Consider the following 16,597-nt stretch of genomic DNA (forward strand, 5'->3'; position numbering starts at 1 on the left):
TTGAGCTATTCCATAATTTTTTTTTAACAATGTAACATAAAGTCACAAATTACGCTATTTAAAAAAAAAGGTTACTTCAATATTAATGATTCTTTAAAAAAAATAAATCAATGTAATTTAAAAATTAATTCACAGAGATTCCAAAACGAATACAATTTATTTAAAAGACAAGTAAATTTAAAATACAACTTACCAAAAATGAACACAAGAATATAAATGAAACAAAGTAAATATAGGCAATATTGGTGCCACATCCAGACAGGGCCTGATCTGGAGGGTCTGCAGGTCCTATAGATTCTGGGTCACATGGTTGATCAGCCAGGCAAGCCAGCATGACCAGTTGCCAAGATTCTCCTGTTGCAGCTCTGTTGAAAAAAATTCCAAAGGTTAAAGTGCAGTCTGCAAACACATGGCCTAGTCCCTCTTTTTTTAAATAAAAGCTTTTTATTAAAAATTTTAATGCATTTTTAAAAATGTATTTTTATAGCCCAGAATATATAGTAAATGGCAAAGATCATAAACCAAGCATTATTTTCTAGCCTAAGCCAGAAGTCAAAAACATACAACTGTTAGTGTTTGAAAGTATGAATGTTTTTCTTATTATTTAATACCAGGAAATTTTAGCAAGAAAAAAAGCAAAGAAAACATACTTATATATATTTTTAAAAGTAGCTTTTCTTCAATTCTTAGGGATGTAACTAATCTGAGCCTAAAGCATGGTATTATTTTCTTAAAATTATTTTGTAAATATTTTAATATATACAATGAATTGCACAACATATTTTTTAAAAACAGAAATTATCACTTAAGAATAATATTCTGCAAATTAAAATTAGTCAAAAAAAATACTTTTTATAGTTGATCTACAGACATGTTTTAGTTCAGTAAGAAATATATAAAGAAAGTGAGGCTTGGTAGAAGACGTCTAGTAAAAACACAACAAGAGAACAGAAGGAAACTCTATGAAAGCATATATGATTTCGTTTTTTAAGCTCCCTTTGAAAAAAAACAACAGCAATTTAAATGCTCACCTGAATAGTAATAACAGTGCAGAAAAAAATGAACGGAAATTGTTGTGCCGATTGATGGATTTGTTGGAGTCCAGCAAAATATTTCCAAACACCTGGGATAAATCAATCATTTTGGTTAGAGAATACTTTATTATTCTACAATTCTCTTATGCGCAGAAGATTGTTGTGAATTTAAAAAAGAAAATTACAGTTCGATGCAAGAATTGACTTACTTGCATTCCAATAATGGCATAGATAAAAAACAGCATGAGAATAAGAAGACATACATAAGGCAAGGCCTGGAAAAAAAAAGGAAACAAAAATATTTTAAAATGATTTTAAGAGACACAATTTTAGGATACTTATAGAGTAGTATCGCTACTCATAATAAAAAATGTTAGGTAATGAGTTTTGTATGATTTTAACTAAAAACATTGAACATTGGGATTTTCAAAAAAACAATTTAAAAAAAAACCGTTTAACTTTTATACATGAATAAATTTACACTATTTACTTGATTAAACAGTTGCTGCCTATTTAACAGTAGTTACTGTAAGTTAAAAGCTAAGACATGTAATACAAAATTATTGGCAAGAAATACAATAATGTAAATAGAGGTTTTCTGATGATATTGCTGTGAGAAGGAAAGCAAGGATCAGGGATAGGGTTAGGGCCAGAGTTCTGGTAATGATTCTAGCAAAAATATAGCTTCTTAATGTCTTGACAACATTTTGACAAGCACTGCCAAGACAGAAATTTGCATCATGTGCCAGGACAAAATACAGTGACAAAAATAACTTGCCTTGAATGACTGGAAGAATGTCCACAGCAGTAATCTGATTGTATACCCCTGACGAAGTAGTTTTACTAATCTAGCTGCCCTAAACAGTCGGAAAACTCCAAAACTGTACGGGCTTTTCTGTTATTGAATATAGGGTGTATTAAACATTAATAACACTAACAAATTGTATTTGAATATATAATAGATATTACATAACAAGCTAACAGCATTTCTGTGAGCAGATTGTAATTAATGAATTACACCAAATATATTAATTATTATTTTAAGTAAACTTTTGACATAAAATTTTAAAAATATTTAAAAAGTACATTTTAAATCAGAATATGACAAACTAATTACACAAATATTTTAAAATGAGCAAGTCAAGCATGCTATTTTATACAGATATACCTAGCTGAATTGAAAACTCTCTAAACCAAAATAAAAATGATAAAACAGGTAGTTTAATTCATATTAGATGAACAAAACTGGCACTTAATAGATATACTTACAATGAATTCAGTTATTAACACATCTATAATGCTACCAACAACAGTGGTAAAGTCAAACACATTCCATGGGTCGCAAAAGTAATTCTGTGTTTTAATAATATAAAAACATTAAAAACTAAACAAAACATGAGCTCAAGAATATAAATAAAATTAAGTAATTCTACATTTAAATAACATAAAAATTAATCAAAACATAATAAAAACTATTCTAAGAGTTATAACAGTTTAAAATATAGTCAAACAAAGACAATTTAAAAAAAAGTATATTAATAAAATCTTTTTGAAATGAATTAATCTAAATTTATAATTGAATTCTTTTGTGTCGACTAGAAACCAAATAATCATAATGTAATAAATGAAATTTATAAAAAAAAAAGAAATAGAACAAAACTGGACATGTTCAAAAGGAATTAAGATTAGTTATGTTCTTCAAGACATTAAAAATCAACATGCTTAGTTGTTGGGTGGAAATATTGAGAAAAACTATCATTATATTTCCCATATGTATTGTAGTCCCTATATTGAATAAAGACTAAAACATTTTCTTCTTTCTAAAACAGGGAGTTTTTATGTAAAACATTTCTCATTGAATGTTTTTTGTGATCATAAATTGAAGCTGTTTCTAATTTTTCATATTTTGACAACTGCCAAACCTTTAAAAGTAGTAAATTTACATAAAATTACAGGAAGAAAAAAGAAAATAATTTTTTTCTCTAACAATATAAGGGCTTCTACCTTTAAACTATATTTTGGAAAAAACAAACACATATAAAAAATAAATAAAAGAATACAAGTAGACAACATATACTGGTAGTTTCTAATGCACTGCATAGTAGTGTTAATCTGAGAGAAAAAAATTGTTATGAAAGGTAAAAAAAAATTTTTAACATAGTAATGAAAACTTATTTTTTTTAATTAGAAAAATTACTTGTTTTAAAAATGTGCTGTAACATTTTAAATTTTGGACTACCATTATCTAAATAAATATTGCAATTTTCAAACGGTTGTATTAACCTTTAATATTAGAAACAAAAACATTATGCAACCTATTCCTTAGACTCACAAAAAACAGGTGAAAGCAGATAATTCATCTTAAATAATTTTTTTAAAAGTGTGGCCAAATATTTTCAACTTCCATATCAGATTCACATACTACTTGCTCAACATCTACAAAAAATGTATAAAACGTGCTCTCCAAAGAAATATGGAGCAAAAATAATAGTGGCATGCATTGTATAAGGAGTAGCTTCCCTTCTCAAAATGTGTTCTTACCTTAGGCCCAAGGCCAATAATCTTGAGAATACACTCAAGACTAAAAAAAGCAGTGAACCCCTCATTTAGCCATTTAAGAACATTTTTATATAGTTCTGACTGACCGTCATACTGTTGAGGTATAGGACATAATACAAAAGTTATTAAAATTTTGATCATGATGATTATATAATGAAGTAGTTTAAGACAAAGTAACACAAAGGTATTATAAATTTAGTTTTTAATGATTTCATTTTAGCTAGATGGCTTTAAACTATTTTGAATTTATTTTATTAATTGATACCACCAAATAAAGGACAGAGGGCATGTTACAAAAATATAGCGAAATGTTTTAAAACTAATTTAAACAAAGCAAGTTGGTGTTTTGGTTGAGGTTATAACTTTTTTTACCTTTGAATTGGTCATACAATTTTCTAGTTTTCTTACCCCAAAATGGGTGGTCAATATTTGAGCAAAATAAGAATATCCTATATATAGTATTTAAATATTGTTAAAATATTTAGTAGTTTTCTTAATTGAATCACGTACATTATTTATTATGTACTACTTTACTATTAACTTAAGGAGTAAGTAGTTATTAATAAAACCTTTGATTGTTTGAGTTATTGGTGCTTTAACCTAACTATAAAAAAATAACAACAGCTAATTATTTAAAACTTTTATTTAAATAATAATGTATTAATGAACAGATTGAACAATCTGTGCACTGCACACATAACATGTGTAATTTTTCCATTTAACAGAGCACAATGTATGTTTATACTTAATTACAGTAATTTGTTTTCTTCAAATAAATACTATGTTCATAAATAAAATATTTGTGATGAAGGTGCCAAATTAATAATTGTAGGTAAGGACACCTCATAAATATATTCTCATTAGAGCATTATCAAACATATGACTAAATGCTTCTTTATAAAACATTGATATTGTTAGTTTCAAATCCATGTTTTGTAATAGTTTAATATCTTTATTATAGTGAATTTAATTAAAAAAAATAATAAAAGCTTATATCTATGATTTATTAATATTAAAAGATTATTTTTCTTACCTTCATCATCAAGACAATAGTATTTAGTGCAATAAGAGTCAATATAAAATATTCAAATTTTGAAGACATCACCAGCTGCCAAATTTTGTACTTGATGGAGTTTTTGTTGTTGGGGATGAAGCGGCCCTTGGGCTTGGCATTGATTGCAAATTCTATGCACTGTTTCTGTAGGAAGAAAAAGTTGATAGTTTGATTTTAAATGTTCAACTTTTTATCGATTGCAATAATTTGTGCACTTTTTCTGAAGAAGTAAGAAGTCTATAATTTTATTAAAAATTAATAATTTTCTATGCACTTGTTTTCTAGATGAAAAAGTTGATTATTTATAAAATAATTTTTACATTGACTGTGAATTCTATGCAGTTTCTGTACAGGTTAAAAGTATATAAATCCTTTATATAATAATTTTTAACGTTGATTGTAAAATTAAAGGTCTATGGTTGATGTTTTCACAAATCAAGCCAGAGTCCTAACCTAATAAAGTGATTAAGATTTACCCTCCCAATAACCCCAGGCATAATATGATGTAATACATTGATATCACATATTGCTGGCTGCAAAACAGTGACCAGAGTTCTTCTATTTTATATTTACTTCAGTTGGATTTAGTACTAGCTTATGCTGCAATTATGAAATTAAACAGTTTTTAAATAACTAAGTCAGTTTTAAGATTCCTAAGAGGATATTTTGGCCTAATAATCAAACTCAAACTGCCATAAAGTTTTGCGATGTCAGTTAAAATCCACAATTTAAAATTTTTAATGTTTGCAAAACAGAATAACTAATTTTTAAAAGTTTTCTTTAAAAAAAAAAATGGATTTTTATTTAGATATTGGTTAAAAAATGTAGATTATTACCAATTGGCTTTCAAAAGAGAAATACATTGTATAAAATATAAAAGGGAGTTAACCTGATTTTTATCTATCTCCTGATCCATCAGTTCATTTTCACCTTGCTCTTGGAAAGTAATGATGATCAGAGCAACGAAGATGTTGATAAAGAAGAAGGGGAAGACAATGAAAAAGACAATATAGAAAAGTGACATTTCCATTCTGTAAAGTGGCTTAGGTCCCATGTCTTCATAGGTTGTATCCATTGAATTCTTTAAAATACTGGAAATTTATTTTAATATAGAATTAATTATCTTTAAACACAAGATTTGATATTATCTTTAAAATACAGGATTGAACATTTAAAAAAAAAAAACATTTGCATAATGATTGGGGGTGGTCCATAAAAGAGTTTTTTTTTTCTTCTTTTTTTTTTTTTACCTCTCCTCCTTTTCCCAACTATCATAAAAAGTCAGATTCCCCCACACCTAAAAATCATGTTCATCTAGCTGCGGGCCAGCAGGTGACATTAGGTTAGCCTGTCGTCACTTCTGTGACATACTCTGCTGACAAGAGCTTTCCTGGCATTTCTGTCCGGGGCTAGTCTCTCCAATAGAGTAAAACAGGCTTTACTAGTGAGTTGAAGACTAAGGGGCTCCACCCTCATGGCTCTTCTGTTACTTTTGTTTTGTCCTGAGCCAGTCCACCTTGACTTGTTGATACTCAGGCTATCACTTTTATAATGTCTTCTTTTGGCATCTATTTAAGTTCTTTTCCAGCTTTCTACCTCATGCTGATGTTCCTTGATCTGATCTTGGTGGTGGTTCTGGTGGAAATAATGGTCTTTGGTCTGGTCGTTTCCAATTTTTACTGGCTTTCATTACCAGGATTCACAAATTCTCTAGATGGAGTTCCATTTTCCCAAGGTAGAAGTCTGTATTTCTCTCTGTTTCTGTACAGAGTTATTTTTTAATGAGATAAGGTTGCTGGCGTTATGTTCAACCCCCAACCTGGAGGACCAGGGTGCCAGCTTTCATCTGACCCCATACTTAGATCTCCCCAGCTTGGTTGAACCAGCCAGGAGTTAACACTCTAGCAGTCTACCAACCATTTCTTTCTTTATAAAGTTTCCTTCCTTCAAGGGGATATAACTAAACTTTTTTGATTTTTGATAAAAATTTAATTAAGCTGCTTTCTTTGCAAGGAAAATATCTTTAAATATACTGTTAACTGTTTGCTATTTAACATTGCAATAAAGTAGCAAATTTAATATTTGAAGAAACAATTTCATACTTCCCCCACATGGTATTGAAAAAGAATAACTATGTAGTAAATAATTATTGATTTAGAATCTTATAAAAAAAGAAATTAAAAAAAAAAACAGTTTCTCTATTTAAAAAGTGGCTGCAATGTTCATGATATAACTCATTAACATGCATCTCACAAGTATTACTCTATATTTCAATTATTGTTCTTTCACACAAAAGCATGAAATAAAAATTATATTATGATTGGAGGTTGAAACTACCTGGGCCATCCCTCTCCTGTCGTCACAGTGAATAAGGAGAGCATTGCCATCATTATGTTGTCAAAGTGAAAATCGTGACGCAGCCATTCTCTATCTTTTACAGTTGGCTCATTAGAGCTACCAGCAAACTCAAAATACTGGCCTCTATAAAGCAGATGAAAATATCTTAGAGACTAGGTGTCATAAAATTGATAAAATAATTGAAGTTGCAGATAGGCATAATATAAAACACATTTACAATTTTTTTTATAAGAATTATTTTTTTTAGAATTAAAAAATTTCTTACTTTAAATATGTAGGATAAAATCAGCAGTAAAAACCCCAAAATGAACTGTTTGAGCCCATCTATACTTACTGACACTCATCACGTGTGGACTTTGATTCATCAGTACAGTAGAAAAACCTGCCCTTAAACAGCTGAACAGCAATGACAGCAAAGATGAACTGGAAGAGCATGTACACTATAAAAATGCTGGAGACGTTCTTCAATGAGTTCACCACACAGTCAAACACAGCCTGAAATAAAAGGAAAAGAAATGTTATAAAATCATAAACAATGTAGAGGGTCATATGGATTGATGGTAGTGTGTAACAGGTGCACCATCAAAATGGCAATAGATAAAAAGACCCAGTCAGAATAGCCCTGACAAGACTAAATAAATTGATGTAAAAATAAGGCCAGACTACCATGAGTTATTTAAGGTTGTTGGCTAAACTAACTCTGAAGTGTATTAGTGAACTGGTCCTAATGACAGGGGTCATATTGGGGCCATTTTTGCCTAGGTGACTTATTGCCTCAAGAGTAAGTATATTGAAGAAGGCGCTTTTGTTGGGATTTCTAATGACTGGGACCCTTTTGTCTGGAGCTAAGATGATGGGAGCCTATTGTTTGCACATGTGGTTTTGTCAGGAATTGTAATAATGGGAGCACTTTTGTTGGGAGCCAAAATTATGGGAGCCTATTTATCTAATGCCTATATGATGGAAACCTATTTGTTGGAGGCCTTATTGATGGGAGCCATTTTATCATGATGGGAACCTATATCAGAGGGGGGGGGTCAATTTGTTGCTGTCCCTTTTACTGGGTCAATTTGATGAGACTTTTTGTCAAGGCCGTTTTGTCACAGGCACAAGCATAACAATGTTGTCTGAAATCTTAAATGTTTAGGTCATGTGTATATTATTATTATGTCCCACTTTGATGGGTAGTAATTGTAAACTGGGAAAGGAAAAAGGTCACTGTATACCTATTCTATGACTGCATGTTAAACTTAACTTTTAATACAAGAAAATAATCTTCTCAGCTGTATTTAGATGAATATTTCTATTCAAACAAGGCCAAGATAAAGCTTGAAATATATATTATTACAGACCTTCAGCTTAGGTACCCTTTTGATGGTTTTTAACGGTCTCAATACTCTCAACACTCGCAAGGATTTTATAGTATTCAGATTTTGACCAGCGCTGTCACTGAAATGTAATAAAAAAAAAGTGTTTTAATGTTATTGGGAGCAAAAATTTTAAATCCTTCAATATCAAGTATAGCTAGTGGTACTGAAATTATGAAAGAAATATAAACTATTTTTAAGTTTCATTCTGTCTAAGAAAGATAGTTTTGTTTTTTATATAAATAAAATGATTTCTTTACATCAGTGTTGGTTTTTCAATCAAGCACATTATAAACATTACATTTTCCTTACATTCAAAATGTTAAAGTAACTGGTAGGCCTAAAACATTAAAAACCATTGCCAGATTAAATACTCTAGCATTTAAATAACATCTTCTAGTCATTGATATTTTTGTTAGCTGTCAAAATAAGATACATCTTTTTGAACTATTTTTAATTGCCCTCCAATAACCAAATTCTTATTCATAAGCATAATGTGTGAAATTATTAAATTACCTCATAATATTAAGTTAATGATTCATAATAATTGACAGAATGAACTAAATATTAACCTAATTGCAATTATTAAAATGCATTATATTTATTTTTGTTGGCAAAGTTTCTTTACTTCATGTTGTTTTTGTTAGCCTGTGGTAATATGAACAATTAATAATCTTTGCAGCAATCTAGTATAGTATGTTTCATTTTAAATCACTGAGCTGAAGCAATGACTGTTAAAAAAACAAGCATAAAAAAAAGATTTCATCCCATTCTTCAAAATCTGGAAGAAAATAATGTCCCTGATTTCCATTTTATTATTGGAAGCTTAAAACAAAATATAAAAGAAAAGAAAAAAATGTCCTCTACAAAGTATAAATAATTTTCCAAAATTCTAAGACTATCCAGATCAATGTAAAAGCAAATTTATTAATTTAAGAAACCCTGTAATGCAAAACTAAACAGTTTTAAAGAACAAGATTTGCAATTTAAAATTTTAGGTTTTTGAAGAACTTTCATTTTTTTTTAAATCATAATTTTTTATTTCATAACTTACAACTGAAACTTTCTTCTTGTTCTACTTATTCATTCTAAATTGTAATGTTGAATGTGATTTCATCCAACACAATTAGGGATAACATGTCAACATTTATGAGCAGTATGGCCCATTGACTTTGCTTCAATAGCATTTGTCCTGCCAAGAAAAAATTGTAGCTGATGTTTGATTTTGGAGTTCTGCTAGAAAGGTTTCTGTTCCCAGCTAACAAGCGTCCTCTGCCTAAGGTCAGAGCTCAGTTTCAAAAGATCAAATTTTGAGAAACCCGTCTCTATCAGGTCCCTAAAACGTTCTCAAGATAAACAACTCTAGACTTAGCATCCTCCTCACGCATACACCTTCAGAGGAGGGAGGTGGGGGGGGGGGGGTGGAATGTGATTGAATGAAACTTTGAACATAATTTGACAAACAAAATATTTTTTTTAAAAATATTGTTTAAAGCAGAACATACTCTATATAACAGGCAAGAGACTGAAGAGAAAAAGAAATGTCAGAATAAAGTAGGAGATTTATTCTTGTATCCTATTGGAATTGTCAGCCCTTGAAAAATGAAACACAAGCATATAAATTATAAGATATTTTTAATTAAACACATTTTTATATTTTGAACCAATTGTATATCAGAAAAAAAAACATTTTTGAAATGAAACACAAACTAGAACATTTTTATCCCCTTTAGTACAAGGAATTAATGCTATTGATACTATATGCTCAAAAATATGAATTTTATGTAACTGAAGTTAAAGACCAATTAAACTAAAAAGAATTAGGCCTATATTTTTAAAAACCATTTAAAAATTAGAACTCTATGAAGAAATACTTTGAAAATCTAACTCTTCGAATTTTTAAAGCAATTTAAACAGATAACATTTTCTTATTATCTATTATTTCAAACAAAGAAATAAAAAAAATTAAAATTTGTTTAAAAAAAAACATGCTTAAACTAATGAAAATATTGTGCTTTATAAAAAAAAAATTAGATATCCCTTTGAAATGTCATTGCTGTAAAAAGATTGAATACACACAATCATGCACATAGGAAATATTTTTAACAATGTTTTTTTTTTTTAATTTTAGTTTATCCAATATTTTCAGCAAGTTGATAAATACTGATGAAGAAATGATGTTTCATGAACACTTAACCTTTGAAAAGCACAAACCGTCCACACAAATATTTTGAACTATAAAAAACAACCAGCAGCCTTTAAGTAAATAAAAGAATTTTAAACAAATTGTATTCCATGATATTTTAGGAAAAAACAAAAAGTCTTCGGAATTGCTTTTCAAGTTCAGAGAATAGATATCATGTGAAACATGGGGTACAAGGTATGATGCGGGCAACATCACTGCTAAACATAAATATTACTCAAGTCACAAATGCCATCCAGTGTTATTGTCCATTGTGGTGAAAAAAATGATTAAAAATCAAAAGATAGATAGGTGAAAAAATAAAATTCAAATAAAAATTAGTTCGAAAGAAGTAATGTTTTAAAAAAATTCAGAGCCAGGTTATTATATTGAACCAGTTTTTTTAATTTGTTTGCAGAAAGAAAAGTAAAACAAAGAATAAATAAATTAACATTCCGCCAAATAAAACAAAAATTAAAATTTTTCTCCTTCTTAATTCTATCATTAGGCGGGCTTTGCAGCAATTTTTAAAAATCTTCAGGCTGAAAAGAAGTAGATTATTAAAAAAGAAAAGTATTTCATCATTAATAAAAAGACAGACTGACATCCCCAGCATTGTTCTAAACTTATAACAAGCCAGAAAACAAAGTGTAACCAGGAACCAAACTACTTTAGCTGCCCACATGTCACCAAAAAAAAAAAAAAAATGCCCTCTTCATTTTATCTTACCTTTCATTGCTAAATGACAAAAAAGATAAATATAAATACTGATTTTTTTTCATTTCTACAGTAAGAAATTGTAAAATGCAGAGCAGACTTTTCCTTACTTTTTTAGCCTTAAATATTTGTGTTATGGTGAGTTCATATAAGCATAAAAGACTTTTACATTTAAAAAAAAAAATCACAAAAAAATTAATTAAAATCGAAAGTAGATTTTTTTAAAGTTGTAATAACTAATACTTATATGATACTATTGTCAAAATACACAAAACTGCATTAAAATTGATGTTAGATTTCATATCATTGCTCATTACTTTTATTATTTTTACTTTGCACCTATTGTAAAATAAATATTGAGAAATAGCATGAAACGTCAAGATCAGTGAAAATCTTGATTGTTGTTTTTTTTTTTTTGCACGATTACAATACTTCCTCTATATTTTGAATACAAGAAAGTAATAAAAAAAATTGAAATTTTTACAAATCTCTACATTTTACACTTCCTTATGTTGGAAAAACTTAGGGAACATGATAACTTGAATACAGTTTCATTTATCTTGACAAAATTAGAATTAGAATATCATTTAAGTTAAGTAAGTATAATTTCACATATAAGTATTACATAGTTTTGGCGAGTTTTCTTCCCATTTTGATTACTTAAAATTTCAGTGACCTCTATTATCATGCTTTCTAAAATAATATCTTATGCTGCAGATTCTGTCAAATTATTTATGATTTCCAGATATCGGATTTCTTAAAAAAAAACATTAGATTTTGATTTTTTCATATTATACTTTCTAAAGCAGCATATTCTAAGAGTTTTTTGCCTTTATTTTTTTTTCTGCAAGTGGCCTTATTATTATGTAAAATTACATGAGAAATTTTTTGAGAAATAACTTCCACTTTTTAAAAATAAAGCATACTTAACTGAAAAATAATCAAAAACCAAAATAAATAATATATATTTATATATATATATATATAATATAAATATTCAGTGGAGTTAAACTGACATAGAAAAAATATTTAAAAACAAATAATTTATAAAAAGAAATTGTTTCCATTTACAAATGTAAGCATTAAAAACCAGTTTTAGAAACGATGAAAAAACATATAACATACAAAAAGGAGTAAAATAGGTTACTAGGATTAGGTTGAAATTAGAAAAAAACTTACTTGAATACAAAAGCTACAAGGGCACAGATAACAACAGTGGCATCCAGAATGTTCCAAAGATCTCGCATATATGAGCCAGGGTGAAGGAATATACCTAAATCTACTACCTATTAGAGATATATAAGCTTCATTCAGATAACATCAACATATAGGCTATATATATATATATATATATATATATATATATATGTATGTGTGTGTGTGTGTGTATATATATGTGAGTATATCTGTGTATATGTATGTGTGTATAAATATATATATATATATATATATAATGGGTAAAACAAGTGAAATCCCAACCCCTTTGCAGATGCAACATTTAAAAGTGTATATAAGTTGAACTGACTGTTTTCATAACTAGAAATGTCGTAATGAACTTTATTCAAAATGAGCTGAAGAAAATAAAGCTATATTTAAAAAAATTGAAGACTACAAAAATAACACAGTAGCAATAAATAAATAGTAGCAAATGAAATTTAATTATCTTGCCTTCAAGAGTAACTCTATGGTAAATACACCAGTGAAGATGTAATCGAAGTAGTTGAGAATGTTGTTTCTAAAGGAGTTATCTTTGACAGGATCTTCTGCAGCCAGAGCTATAGAGCTGGCACATATGACAATCATGATGAACAGGTCAAAGTACCGCAGGTTGACCACAAAGTGGCAAAAACGTCGAACTCTGGGAGGAAAAAATTATTTAAACAAAGATGCAAAATTTTATTGGATGTTTTTTTTTTATTTTTGTTGGACAGGTTTTTACTTTTGTTTACTCATACTCAGAAATCTCTGTTAAGTTTTTAAAGAGCTTGCTAAAATGTTGAATTAAAGTTAGATAAACTCTTTAAAAATTGTTTATCAAAATGATATTTTTGAAAAAAAGGAAAAAAAAAATATTTCCTTATTTACCCACATCAACATATTTACAAAGTTTATAGTAAGATAATAGTCATCTTCACTTTTAGGTAATTAAGTTAGATGTTACATCTAAACAAAGTATTAATAAATACTTTTTCCAAAAGAAAAAGTTTTAAATTTTGAGTTTGGTTAATTGCAAATCTTGCAGTGGGCAAAATGCTATAATATGGTTAAGTCAAATGTAATTGTCATTAAATAAGTGATCACAAATTCAAAATACTGCAATATAGTTAAGTCAAAGGTACTCAAGTCAATAAAGAAGTAATTACAGATTCCAATTACTCACGGATTGGTCGGACCAAATATAAACATGGAGCTGTAAGGTAACATGGGTTTAGGCCCTTGGAATTCTGCGTTTTCATTCTGGCTGTCGGAGGTTGGCTCTACATCAACAGCATCACTGCCTGTAGTACCAGCTAAGAAATTAAAAAAAGGGTCATAAGTCACCCAAGTCTTACAAGACATCAACCACTTTAAGAATAACAGGAGACAGAAATGGCTAAAGTCATGGGTAGGCAGGCCTATATGATAGTGAATGGCAAGGTTGGATGTTAGAGCATATGAGTGTTAACCCAGATGTCATGAGATTGAATTACTGATGGGTTGCCAGACTTGCTTTAGGTAAAGGCGACTGGGCATAGTGCTGACCACACTATCCCTTCATATGCTGAGGTCACTGAATCAGCTGAACTCTACTTTATCTTTCCTATGGACCATCAGGTTTGAATGGGTACTTTACTATAAGTGTATGATACTCTTAGTTTTTGTAGACAGGTTAAATTCATGCATAAGTTATTAAATCTGCTGAATGATCAGTTTCTAGTAATTAAAGTGCAGCAATTTGAAAATTTGCCTTGAGTCAGCTGTAATGGGATAATTACTAGGATTAAAATATTTTTAAAATAGGTATGACATCCGTGACAATTAAAAACTAATTTTACAGGGAAGATGGCTCATCTTCTAAAACTATATGAAACTAAATTAAAAATTAAGAATAATATTAGTAAGGCTATGATGATACTAGCTGAATAGTTATTTATTATAAGGAATATGAAAAAGACTAATAGAATTAAAAATTGTTTTTTAGAAATTATAATTCTATGAAAATATAGGAGAGCAGCTAATTTATTTTTGAATTATTTTACCTACTAAGGAAAGGAAAATCAACATAGTACAAAAAAAAAGTGTACTCTAAATTTAAAAATTAAGCAAACATTTTTTTTTGTTTCTTTAAAACTACTCTAACTTTCAAGCTATAAAAAGTGCTGATAGAAAAAAAGATTTTAAGATGTATGAACCATTTTTAAAGTCTTGTAAAAAAACAATAAATTAGTAAGGATTCTCCATATAAATCATGGATAACTATGCTAACTATGCATAAATATAACTTTTCACCTTCTTAAATTCATTACCAAAATTAAGCATTGGAAAAATTAAGTGTAAAAAAATCTTATTCAAATTTTTAAAAACTGTATCAGCTTTAGGTGAAGAACAATTAGAGTAAATTTCATAAACAAAAGCATGAGACTAGCCCATGTGAGAATATTTACTATATATTCATACTTAAATTTTTTTTAGATTAGTTAATTTGAATATATAGATCTATATAAATATGATATATATTTGTCCAATTTAACAATATACATTAAGATACAGTTTTTAATCTATACAATGCTTATTGAAATTGCATAAGCCATCTTTGAGTTATTTCAATAGTAAAATGGTAAAAAAATTCCAAGATGGCTGCCATCACCATGGCAATGGCAGGAAATTTTCAGGCGTTTTAAATTTTTACTTTTACATCTGAGTTATAAATATAATTATCATTAAGTTTATGAATAAACATTTTGGCTAATTGGGTATTCATCACCTGCCCATGCCCTTAAAGAATAAAGAAATATTCCCGTGCTTATAAGTAAATTCCAACCACCAAAAAAAGTTTTCTTTAGCAACCAAAAGCAAGAAAATAATGTGTTAAATCCTACTTGATACTTTGCTACTTTTACTTTGTACACCGCTAAATATTACAAAAATTGGCTTCAAAGTTGGAGTGGATTAAAATATACTGTCTATAAATGCTGCCAAACACCAAATAAAAGTTTTCTCATCTATTCATAAAAGGAAACAAATAATTGTGTTATCCAACTTTACTTTTTTCACCACTGAACATATTGATAACTTTATGAAACCTGGCTTTAAAGTTGGACTTGACTGAAATACAAAGCAAAACAGGATCAGCAAATAAAAAAGAATAAATTACAATTCATTCATGGTTGTTTTTTCAAATAATAGTTGAGATGAATAGATCATTTTTAAAAACAGGATACAAAGATTCTAAAGGATGGATTATTTTATTTATGATCATCTGAAATGGCTGAAGCAAAATATAAAAAAAAATTGAATTATGTAGTAAGTGAAAGAGAACTTGTACTATTTGAAAATGTCACTAATTAACAGTCCTTTTATAAAATCAAACTGAAAAGGTACATGAAATTTAAAAATGTAAAAAAATATTTAACAATAGACAAATTTAAGATAAATTTAATTTGTAATTCTAAAAAGAGTTGCATTCATTAGTTCCTTAATAACAACTTATTTTTATGATCGGCTAACACTTTAAAAAAATCATTACTTTATTAATAATGAAGTTTTTAAATATCATTTTATTATTATCTTTTTACACCCCCTCTCCCAACAAAATAAAATAATATTTTAAAAATTTAACAAACTGCACTCTCAAAAATATCATTTTTAATGTTACAAACTCTCCATTAGCAAAAATAAACAAAAAAGCAATTTTGTAATTTAAGAGAATACAATCTGTTGCATGGGAGCAATACAAAGTAATACAATATAAAATACCACGTCAAAAGGAATTTTTTTTTCATTTACCTCCTTGATCCTCAGGTTTACCATTCTGATTTTCTGAAAATACGTTAATACTGAATTATATTTAATCTTAATGATAAATTTCTTTATGCTGCTTTTGCATATGTTGATGCATTATTATAAATCATTCCATAAAACATTTTCAGAAAAAAATATTTTGTAGTACTGACACACATAAAAAATTTGTGTAAATTTTAAAATAAAGGAAATATTTAAAATAAAATAATTTTAAAGAATATTTTATTGTTGTATTTAAAATCTTTCTACTGGCAATAAAATGATTACTATAACAGAAGTTTTTTTTTATGTGATAAACAAATCACTCAACATATTAAACATTAGT

The 16,597-nt window shown here is 28.2% G+C and overlaps 1 protein-coding gene across 1 annotated transcript in view; it reads right to left on the reverse strand.

Moving 5' to 3' along the window:
- LOC131956228 (voltage-dependent calcium channel type A subunit alpha-1) overlaps positions 1-16,597 on the reverse strand; it is a gene marked incomplete at its 5' end in the record, with an annotated part of 44,544 nt that overhangs the window by 12,543 nt on the left and 15,404 nt on the right. The window contains 16 exons of the mRNA XM_059320646.1: positions 194-365; positions 1,032-1,123; positions 1,244-1,309; positions 1,813-1,929; positions 2,304-2,387; positions 3,576-3,686; positions 4,627-4,791; positions 5,537-5,738; positions 6,985-7,128; positions 7,340-7,500; positions 8,358-8,454; positions 12,451-12,557; positions 12,940-13,129; positions 13,652-13,781; positions 15,517-15,576; positions 16,258-16,290. Coding sequence (XP_059176629.1) covers positions 194-365; positions 1,032-1,123; positions 1,244-1,309; positions 1,813-1,929; positions 2,304-2,387; positions 3,576-3,686; positions 4,627-4,791; positions 5,537-5,738; positions 6,985-7,128; positions 7,340-7,500; positions 8,358-8,454; positions 12,451-12,557; positions 12,940-13,129; positions 13,652-13,781; positions 15,517-15,576; positions 16,258-16,290 — 1,931 coding nt within the window. The remainder of the gene's footprint in view (positions 1-193; positions 366-1,031; positions 1,124-1,243; positions 1,310-1,812; positions 1,930-2,303; positions 2,388-3,575; positions 3,687-4,626; positions 4,792-5,536; positions 5,739-6,984; positions 7,129-7,339; positions 7,501-8,357; positions 8,455-12,450; positions 12,558-12,939; positions 13,130-13,651; positions 13,782-15,516; positions 15,577-16,257; positions 16,291-16,597) is intronic.

Source organism: Physella acuta, unplaced genomic scaffold (genome assembly GCF_028476545.2).
Source record: "Physella acuta isolate Inbredline_101_S28 unplaced genomic scaffold, ASM2847654v3 ptg001137l, whole genome shotgun sequence".
Lineage (NCBI taxonomy): Eukaryota > Metazoa > Mollusca > Gastropoda > Physidae > Physella > Physella acuta.